Here is a 10,572-nt window from a genome sequence, read left to right as displayed (position 1 = left end):
TAGAACATAAATAATAAATGAAATAAAATAATTGTTATTGTTTTTTTAAATCAAATACACATTATCAAAATTAATATAATCTTTCTAATGGTGGCAACAAAATACATTAATTAGGGTAGAGGAATAGATTTATTGGATTTTCCCTAAAAAAAAATCTGGTTTGATTAAAACTAAAAAAATGGTTTTAATATTTATTTATTTTTTTTTATCAAATTACACTTTTCCTCTCTACTTTTTTTATTTAACAATTAATTTATATTTAAAAAAATATAAATAATTTTACTATTTTAATAGATAAATAAATTGATCAAATAATTAAAATACATATTGAATTTAAGATATAAAAAAACAATAACAACTTCCTCAAACGAACAAGGGTAGGTGTGCACAATATGTGCTTTAACTACATGAGAAAAATATTACATAAATAATTAATTTTTAATTTTATATTAATAGAATAAATTATATAAATTTGAATGTTTAATTGGGTTTGTTGGATAATGCTAAATTAACTTTTAAAAAAAAAATTATTTTTTTTTTTGAAAAAAAGGACAAGTTTAAAAGCTTATTTTCGCCATTTTTGAAAGTGAAGTCCTGCAAATAAATATTACAAGGAAGAAGACGACGACGACCTTTCTCATTCTGATAATCAAGCAGAAATGATCATTCTCTCTCTTATTCTCCTCTCTCTCTTCACCAATATCTCCATTGGAGCCGACACTCTATCTCCAAACCAATCTCTCTGGGATAACGGACTTACACTTGTCTCCCAACACCACAAATTCGAACTGGGTTTCTTCAGCCCGTCGTCTTCCGCCAGCCGATACCTCGGAATCTGGTTCAAAAACATCAACCGTCTCACACCCATCTGGGTCGCCAATGGAAACAACCCAATTCCAGATTCCTCCGGTATCCTCTCCTTTACCCCTGCAGGAAACTTAGTTATATTCAACAATCAAACCAAAAGCGCCGTTTGGTCTTCCAATTCATCCGCTTCCAATTCCGTCTTACAGCTTCTAGATTCCGGCAATCTTGTCTTAAAACACATCGATTCCGGCGATTACCTTTGGCAAAGCTTTGATTATCCCGGCGACACGTTGATTCCTGGAATGAAACTCGGATGGGATTTGGTTAAAAATAAGGAATGGTATATAACGTCATGGAAGAGTTTAGATGATCCGTCTACTGGTGAATTTAGTTATAGGCTAGACCATCGTGGACTTCCTCAGATTGTTCTTCATCGTGGGTTAGATATTCAGTACCGGAGTGGTCCATGGGATGGTGTCCGGTTTGGAAATGGTCCTCCTTTGAAACCCAATACAATTTTCAATCCGATTTTCGTTTTCAATTCGAGTTATGTTTATTACACTTTCGAGAATAGTGATAGCACAATTGTTTCAAGGTTAGTTTATTTGAATTGGGAATTGGGAATTGAGAATTGGGTTGGTTGCATTCGTTTTAGCGTTTAATCTGGTTATTTCTATGAACAGATTCGTTGTTAATCAAACAGGGCTAATCCAACATGTTTCATGGAGTGAAAAGAGAGAAGAATGGGTAGATATCGTGACTATTCAAGGAGATACATGCGATTCATATGAAATGTGTGGACCAAACGGAGTTTGCAGCTTCAACGACGCCGCAGATTGTCGTTGTTTAGGTGGGTTCAAACCGAAATCGCCACAGGATTGGAATAAACGGGATTGGACAGATGGATGTTCGGCGAAATTGTCTTTGAGATGCGATTTGGGCGGCGGCGGAGGTGAGGACGATGGGTTTATGAAGTTTTCAGGTATGAAGTTGCCGGATAATTCGACGTTTTTAAGAAACGGAACAGGGATGAATCGCGAGGAATGTGAGATGGCTTGTTTGAAGGATTGTAATTGCGTTGCGTTTGCGGTGACGTTGGTTAGCGGTTGCGTTGTTTGGTTTGGAGTTTTGCTTGACGTTAGACAGTATAATGGTGAAGGTGGTCAAGATTTATATGTCAGAGTTGTTAAATCTGAACTAGGTAAACATTATCTTTTGTCTTCTTTCTTGTTCTTCATATTTTTCATCTAAAAATGAGGATTTTGGAATGTAGGTTTTAACAGTAAAAAGAAGATCATTGTTGGGATAACATCAGGAGCAGTTATCTCAGTTTTACTGGTGGCGGTTTTGATTGGTTGGTTTGTAGTGAGGAAGGGCCGCCGTCGTCGGATTAAAGGAGGTAAAAATGGTTATTGTTTATGAACTGTTTGATAATATGCCTGCAGTATTAAAATGTGTTTTTTAATTGTCAATTTCATGAATTGATGATACTGGATGGCTAACTGACCTGTGTTAGAGAAGAATTGAATTAATTATTCACAACTTCTCAACTAGATTTTGTGTACCATTGGACCCACTTACTTATTGCAATTTTTCTCAACCAATTGATAAATGTGATTGATAGATTAGTTAGATAAATGATCAATAAATAGTTATTTGGGATTTTTATTAGGTATTAAAATAAATTTATCTTATTCTCTAAGTAGATTATTTCATTTTTTAATAACTACTAAACCCTAAACCCTAAATTGAGAATAATAGGATATATCCACGATAGGAAAAATACATTCTTTAAGATGTTTTAGAATTATTCCACCAATGTAACATAGTGGTAAGAATCAATTTAAGAAACTAAAATATCACGAGTTTGATTCCATATCAAAGTTTTTTGAGTCTAAGTGAGGCACGACTATGGTGTCATCTTCTCCTTTAATTCTTAAAAAAAGAGAAGATATTTTAGAAAATGATAGATTCTTATAGATTACATTTATACAATTGATGTCTTTATTTAGTCTTGTTGAGTATATCTTATCCATCTAAACATTTATTTTAAGACGAAACTTCACATGATTCAACAGCATGGTCACTTGATAGATCAACCTACGGAAACGAAAGTAATCCTCACGATGACGATGTGGAGGAGTTGGAGCTGCCTTTATTTGAATTGGCTAGCGTTACAATCGCCACTAACAACTTCTCATACACTAACAAGATTGGAGAAGGCGGTTTTGGTCCCGTTTACAAGGTTCTTATGAAATCATGCATGCATTACCTTTACAAGAATTGTTAAAACCACAATCAACGCTAAACTAGTTCGCACTAAAATTATTTTTTTCAGGGCAAGCTTCCTAATGGGCAAGAAATAGCGGTAAAAAGACTGTCGGCAACTTCTGGACAAGGGCTCAAGGAGTTCAAAAACGAGGTCATATTGATATCGAAGCTACAACATCGGAACCTTGTAAGGCTTTTAGGATGCTGCATTCATAGAGAAGAAAGGATGTTGGTATATGAATACATGCCAAACGGAAGCTTGGACTCGTTTATCTTCAGTAAGGCAACAAATCGTCTCGATTTCATTATAGATTATTAGTAAAAGTAATAACGTGTGTAATTTTTTGTGGGTAATGGTAGGTCAAACTAAGGGTAAATCACTGCAATGGCGAAAGCGTTTTGACATAATAGTTGGAGTCGCTAGGGGACTTTTGTATCTTCATAGAGATTCGAGGTTGAGAATAATTCATAGGGATTTGAAGGCTAGCAACATACTTCTCGACATTGATATGAACCCTAGAATCTCTGATTTTGGGATGGCAAGAGAGTTTGGAGGAGATCAATCTGAAGAAAACACTAAGACTATCATTGGAACTTAGTAAGTAATTAAACACTCCTTTTGGCATTTTTTTTTTGCGACTAATCATATTCGTTTTCTTTAGCGGCTACATGTCTCCTGAATATGCAATTGAGGGTTCGTTTTCAATCAAATCAGATGTTTTCAGCTTTGGGGTGCTAGTTTTGGAGATAGTGAGTGGGAAGAGAAATCGAGGATTTTTCCATGCAGATCATGACCTCAACCTTTTGGGACATGTACGTATACTTGTTTTTAATCGATGAGACCTCATTTCATTCATCCAAATTTGGTAGAGTGCACAAAATAAAATGGTGAAAATCCATAAAACAAAATGCATAACAAGTTATTATGATACAAGTTCAACCAAAAACACATAAATCAACATGAATATCAAAAGAAACAAACTACAAATTATGATGCATAAGCGTTTAGATTAAGATCATCACAAATATTAAATGACATGATCCTTCAACCATTTGCATATGGAGTTTATATACCATAAGTTGAGCCTTTGACTTTCGATAATTGAAAAGAACATTAAAGCACACTTTTAGAAAACAAATAATAGTTACATTCAAAATAGATCAAGTTGATCAAATCCCACCAGATTTCAAATTTTTAAATCCCGAAAAATAAGTTACCCTAGTATTATATTCCATCTACAGCTCAATACGATCGAGCACCCCAAACATGCTAAAGTTCGGTTATTGTTATATACTAGTGTGTAATTGATTTTGTCCGTTTGTTAGGCATGGAAACTGTGGAATGAAGAGGATGCAATGAAACTAGTGGCTGATTCGATTCAAAGTAGTCCGGTTTCAGAATCAGAGGTGTTAAGGTGCATCCAAGTAGCTCTCTTGTGCGTGCAGCACCGAGCTGAGGACAGGCCGACAATGGCTTCAGTTTTGTCAATGTTCGAAAGTGAGAACCTAGCCCCGACTCAACCTAAACAACCTGGTTTTTATGGAGAGACGTTTACAGCCAATACCGATTCTTCATCCACAGGAAAGAATCCTTGTATTGTTGATAACAATGAAATGACCATAACAACTCTCCATGGTAGATAATAGTTAGATTACATGTTCAAAGTCATGTGCGATAATACTTTGTTTATTGTAAAAAAACGAGTTATAATTCTTGATAACCGAATTATATAGAGGAATTACGACTTGAAATATTTGAACACTAAAGAATATGTATGTAAATTTCATGTAAAAACATTTATAACTTCATGTTATAAACTCAAATTCATAATGTTTAAATTTTATTTACGCTGTTTATAGCTATAAGTGAAGCAAACGTTACCTAGTGAAATTTATTTCACTTTCTATTTACAACGCTAATAAAAGAAAGTTTATATTTGCATACTTTTTTTCCCTATGATTCTTAATAATGTATACTTTTAGATTATAACTTCTTATATTTTTTTGTTTATACTGATTCTTAATAATTGATATTTACATGATAACTTCTTATATTTTTTTTTCTATACTGATAAATAAGAGATAGTTTTACACAACTTATTTTTTCCTATAATACTTAATAATTGATACTTTTACATGATAACTTTTTCTATTTTTGCCTATACTGATGAATAAAAGATAATTTACATGTTAATTTTTTTATATTTTTGCCTATAATTCTTAATAATTGATAATTTTACATAACAACTTCTTCTATTTTTGCCTATACTAATGAATAAAAGATAATTTACCATGTTAACTTTATATATTTTTGCCTATAATTCTTAATAATTGATACTTCTACATGATAATTTCTTCTATTTAAACATATACTGATAAATAAAAGATAGTTTTATATGATAATTATTTCTATTTTTGTCTATAATTCTTAATATTTGATATTTTTATATGATAATTTCTTTTATTTACTCCTATACTGATGAATAAAATAAAGTTTTACATGATAAGAAAAAAATTATATATATATATATATATATATATATGAAATATGATTTATAATGTCAAATTGTGAACTACATGCATGTATTATACATTTTTAGAAGTATTTAAAATTTCTAAATAAGTCACTTTCACATTGTTCCATAACTCGTTTATGTCTAGCTCGAGGATAGACACTATGTAATTTAACCTCAATGACTTTATTTATATCTTGGTCGTTTTCTTTATGAAGACACAATTCCAATTTTTGCTGACTCTGTTAAAGGCCTCTATATGCCTCATATAATATAATCTGCCATCATTAAATTTTTTTTTAACCTGCCATTACATTTTCAACAAATTTATTTTAAATTTGGAGACCTATCAACATGAAATTGGCCTCATGTATGCTCTTCAAAAATGTGAGAAAATTGGCCTCATGTATAAAATGATCAACATTATATTTAAGTAACATATATTTATTCTTAAATGATAAAAAAAATAGAAGATTAAAGTATTACCAAATCTAGTACCAACTGATATTTATTCCTAAATGGTACATCCAATTTCTTGTTGTCAAGTATTTGTATTTGGTCTTTAATGAAGTTATAACAAACAAAATAAAAATGCCCGTTGATACATACCGGGAAAAATTTTCGTAGAAAAATAAAACAGTGAATAGAGGTTTACATGTTGTTGTGAATCGTTCTAAATGAGAGATTTACTTATAAGGTTTGCATTGATGATGTCTCCTTTGGAAATTTCGAGCTCCGACATTTCTTCATTGACCCTTGACTCGAATCCATCTTTTTGACTAATGATTGTTTACAGTAGAGAGTGTATTATAACACTGCTAAAAAATTTATAAACAATAGTGTTAGTAGATCTTACACTAGCCACTGTTGTGGAGTAAATCTTTTTCTTTTCCGGCCATGTTTGATGTCTACAATTTAAGTTCAAGATAACGGCCCAAGCATCAACTATTAAATCTTCTACCCAACTTTCGTTCTCCAAGCTGAAGTCCTCGAGAGAAAACTTGAGGTTAAGGTATTTAGTATGGAATAATTTTTTCCTACATAATACAATAATATATTTTAAGATGTGGTAGACTTTTCATTTTTCCATAAATATAAGTGTGAACAGAAAACATTACTTTGGTTCCGTCCTTCTACAAATATCACACCGTAAGTAACTTCTTCTTGATAGTGAATCTTTCTACATCTTTAAAAATATCATTAAAATAGGAGGATTTCAATGCATTAGGCATTTTTCTCGGCCTTCTTTTGGATTGTGAGGTTCGAGGAACAACCATTTCTTCTTTTGACATTCCTAAGACTTGAATCGGTGTAGGAGGAACTACCGCTGATACAATTGAGAGGCATTGTTAGGATGTTCCTTCATTCGATTGAGTATTTTCTTCGTTGTTGTTGTCTTTATTAAAAGGAATATTGTTGTCTTCGATAGAGGAATATTGTTGTCTTCGGTGGGAGAAATATTGATATCTTCGGTGGGAGGAATATTGTTTCTTCGATGGGAGGAATGTTGTTGTCTTCGATGGGAGGAATGTTGTTGTTTTCGGTGGGAGAATATTGTTGTCTTCATTGGTAATGTCTATTATTGTATAAGCTCTTTCCTAAGGCTATTCTGACTGCTTGATGGTAGTTTATGACCTTAGAAAGAGGGTCAATAGCGGCTTCAATAACTTGAAGTGAGTTCATGTTGTAATTCTCGATTTTAAGCATGTGTTGTAGAATTTGAGCACCTACTGCTAATGTTTGTGTAGCCTCAGTAAGTCTTCTGAACGTATAGGTCTGCTAATGCAAATCATTCTCAAGTAAGTCATTTAAAGGTTCATCCTCTTCTTCTATCATTGGAATATGTATGCGTAAAATTTCTCTACCCTGTCCAAACCCCCCATGTTTGGAATCATACTCAGTCCTCTCGTACATCTTCGTGTTGTCCCAACATCCTAAAATTGAGAAACTCCTTGGGATATTTCTGTGTACCTTGTGCTCAATGACTCGGTCCAAGTAGCACAACTGATCCATTTGAATATATAAATATATTACGTTCATAAATTATAAATTAATAAACTACAACATGATACTTAGATGTCAATTGAATACTAACCAAAAGAAACGTCAGTGGTCCATGAAAAAATGACGTCGTATTATCATGCCACTTTAGAGCACTATCCACAAGTCCATCCAAGGTGAACTTGCACCAGTTGAAATATTTTATTTTAGAAACATCCTGTAGGAATTTCAAAATTTTGAATTTGCAAAAGAAAATAGAAATCTTTAATATAAGTATAAGATTTTGGTAAACAATATAGTACTTTACATGAAGGCTCAAATCGTTTTACATGAAGGATCAAATAGTTTTACATGAAGGTTGAAGTGTTTTTACATGAAATTTTGCTAAGAAGTTGGGGGTATACATGCACGGTGGATTTTGAGAAGTCCACAAAAAACTAAAGACAACAAAAACAACAAAGTTTATTTGAAAGTTGTTGTCTCCAACTCTGTTTTGTAGAATTCTTTTGGAAATTTCATGGGTTTGAGGACCTCTTTGTTCTCCTTCATTCCCCATCTCCTTCTCCACACCCTTAAATTATCCTTGTACTTCTTCTCGCCCGAGTCGTCTCCAATGGACTCTTTAATTTTTAATTCCCCTCTAGGGATGTTCAATGCACATTGAACATTCTCTTCTTCAATCTGAATCTTCCTCTCCATTATCTAGGTTGATGGTTCTCCTTTTAGAGTTTAAGAGACTCATAATGTTTTGGGAGAATTTTACTAGGTATTTAAATATTCCTAGTGAAAGAAGAGAACCAAATCCAATGTCCCTCACTGTATTCTTTTGTTTCTTTAGATAAATGATGAATGAGGTTGTGAAGGCCCATTGGAGATGTTCATGTCTTAAATATTGGAGCTTCTACAAGCTTTTATTCTTAGGAGGATTCTCATCAAACTCTTCATGAGCTGATGTTGCTATGTCCAAGGGTGTGGAGTGCTTGCTTGATGCTATGAGTTTGCTTAATTTACTTCTCTTCATGTATTGTTTTAGTTGAATTCTACAAATAATATGAGTATAGCGTAAATAGAAAAGTGATCATGTAAAACTATCATTCATTGATAATATGAAGGTATAAATACTTTTATATGATTTATAAACTTGTTCATATAAACCTACTATAATATTAAAAACTAGTACAATATTAAAAGCAAGAAAATATATATATTATCTACTTTAAATGAGTTACCTCCTAGTTTTATCTTCCATTTCCGATACATTCATCTATTCAATAAATAAAACGATTTGTTAAAACGATTTGTTTTGCTGAATCATGATTATCAAATGAAAGATAAACGTATAGCTTCAAAACAAATATGAAATAAAACAAAAAGCTAGAAAAACTCAAATGAGAAACTCATTTTACCATTTTGGCTGTACAAGACTAGTGCTTCAGAAACACTTTTCAAAAATGTTTGATATTGGGCCAAATGAAGACTTACCGGAAGAGAAGCTACTTCAAATGCGAGCAAACAGAGAGAATTCGAAAGAAAAATTGAGCATTTACGATTTTAAAAAGAAAATAGGCGAATGAGTAGAGCAAATGAACATACGCGAAAGGGTATAGAGAGACAATGAGCGAGAAAGCTTTATTAGTTTATAAAAAATAATGAAATAGAAATGAAACAAGCTTCACTCGGCGGTAGCGCTTGTTTCACTTCTATTAGCGTTGTAATAGAAGTGAAACAAGATTCACCCGGTAGCGCTTGATTCACTTTTATTAGCGCTGTAAATTGGTATAGATAGAAAAAAAAATTATCATGTAAACCTATCAATTATTCAGAATTATAGGCGTAAATAGAATAAATTATCATATAAAACTATCAATTATTCAAAATTATAGGCATAAATAAAAAGAAATGATCATGTAAAACTATCAATTATGTGCCCATGTTTTCAACCAATCAAAAACTTTCTAAATATTACATTATTAAAACGAGTTGATTTTAAAAGTAAAAAAAATTAAAACACATTTCCGGATCCGTTCCTTTTCTCGTTCTATTAGTATCCCAAATTATTTTTTCCGCTCCTCCACTTCATCTGCCATAATCGTTTCACATCTCTTTCAACTTCACAATTTTACTATGATTTACGATTTCTCTATCTAGACCATTCATGATTAGTAGATCGTCGAAACTTTACGATATTTTGTCCTCTTGAAATTGTACACTTTATACTTTTGAGAATTAACAATGTTCTGTTTTGTTGGTTTGAAATTTATGTTTTGTTTGGAGAACTAACAAGGTTTGATTTTGTTAATATTTAGGGAAAAAACGATGATGATGAGAGGTAACGTATTTCATTAATCGTGTAAAGTTGTTTAATGTAAAGCACTTTATACGATAACGATTATAAAATAATTTAATGTAAAACTCGTTTTACACGAGAGCTATTTTAAAGCAACTTAATATAAAAGTCATTTTACACGATAATTGCAATAAAACAACCTAATGTTGATTCAGTTTCTAGAGTTCATATTATAAATCATTCATTTTTTATTTTATTGTTTTAGAATAAATAATTGGGTTTGAATTTCGAACTCTTCTTATCCATGATCTTGAACCCGATTTAAAATAGCCAAATCAAAATCATCGAGTACCCACCGATATTGGGATCGGTGTGTGGGTACCCATTGGTATAGATGATTTATGAGTTGACCGAGTCAAGGGAACAAAGATCTGGAAAATATATATATAACAGTGAGTCAAGCAAGCTTAGGCCACCCATGACTTTGATAATCAATAAACCATTGAATTGAATTTTGAAGCAGAGACAGACAGCTCATACTATATATATATATTTATAATAAACCATTGGATTAGCAATTTGCATATACCTTTCTTTGTAACTCCCTCTAAATATTTTGATTTAATTTACATATACCTTTCTCTGAATTTTCGCCATTTTCAAGGCATGAGAGTTCTTGAAAGAAAAAATACC

At 32.1% G+C, this 10,572-nt stretch overlaps 1 protein-coding gene across 1 annotated transcript; it reads left to right on the top strand.

The window, feature by feature from the left end:
* Window positions 1-607: 607 nt before the first annotated feature.
* Window positions 608-4,881, top strand: LOC124911873 (G-type lectin S-receptor-like serine/threonine-protein kinase At4g27290). Its single transcript, XM_047452404.1, has 8 exons — window positions 608-1,402; window positions 1,491-2,008; window positions 2,081-2,206; window positions 2,886-3,052; window positions 3,146-3,356; window positions 3,439-3,676; window positions 3,741-3,891; window positions 4,405-4,881. Exons 1-8 carry the CDS (start codon window positions 660-662, stop codon window positions 4,720-4,722), a joined length of 2,472 nt encoding a protein of 823 aa, XP_047308360.1. The 5' UTR covers window positions 608-659; the 3' UTR covers window positions 4,723-4,881.
* The last annotated feature ends 5,691 nt before the right edge of the window (window positions 4,882-10,572 follow it).

This window comes from Impatiens glandulifera, chromosome 8 (assembly GCF_907164915.1).
Source record: "Impatiens glandulifera chromosome 8, dImpGla2.1, whole genome shotgun sequence".
NCBI classification, from domain to species: domain Eukaryota; kingdom Viridiplantae; phylum Streptophyta; class Magnoliopsida; order Ericales; family Balsaminaceae; genus Impatiens; species Impatiens glandulifera.
Note: the sequence above shows the minus strand (reverse complement) of the source record. Positions and strands in the feature narration are given on the sequence as shown.

What these genes read in the sequence shown, in the direction of transcription:
- LOC124911873 (XM_047452404.1), top strand. Translation starts at nt 660, where the DNA reads ATGATCATTCTCTCTCTTATTCTCCTCTCTCTCTTCACCAATATCTCC. An exon ending in CTTGGACTCGTTTATCTTCA is followed by an intron (nt 3,357 to 3,438) that starts GTAAGGCAACAA and finishes GGGTAATGGTAG; the next exon opens with GTCAAACTAAGGGTAAATCA. An exon ending in AAGACTATCATTGGAACTTA is followed by an intron (nt 3,677 to 3,740) that starts GTAAGTAATTAA and finishes CGTTTTCTTTAG; the next exon opens with CGGCTACATGTCTCCTGAAT.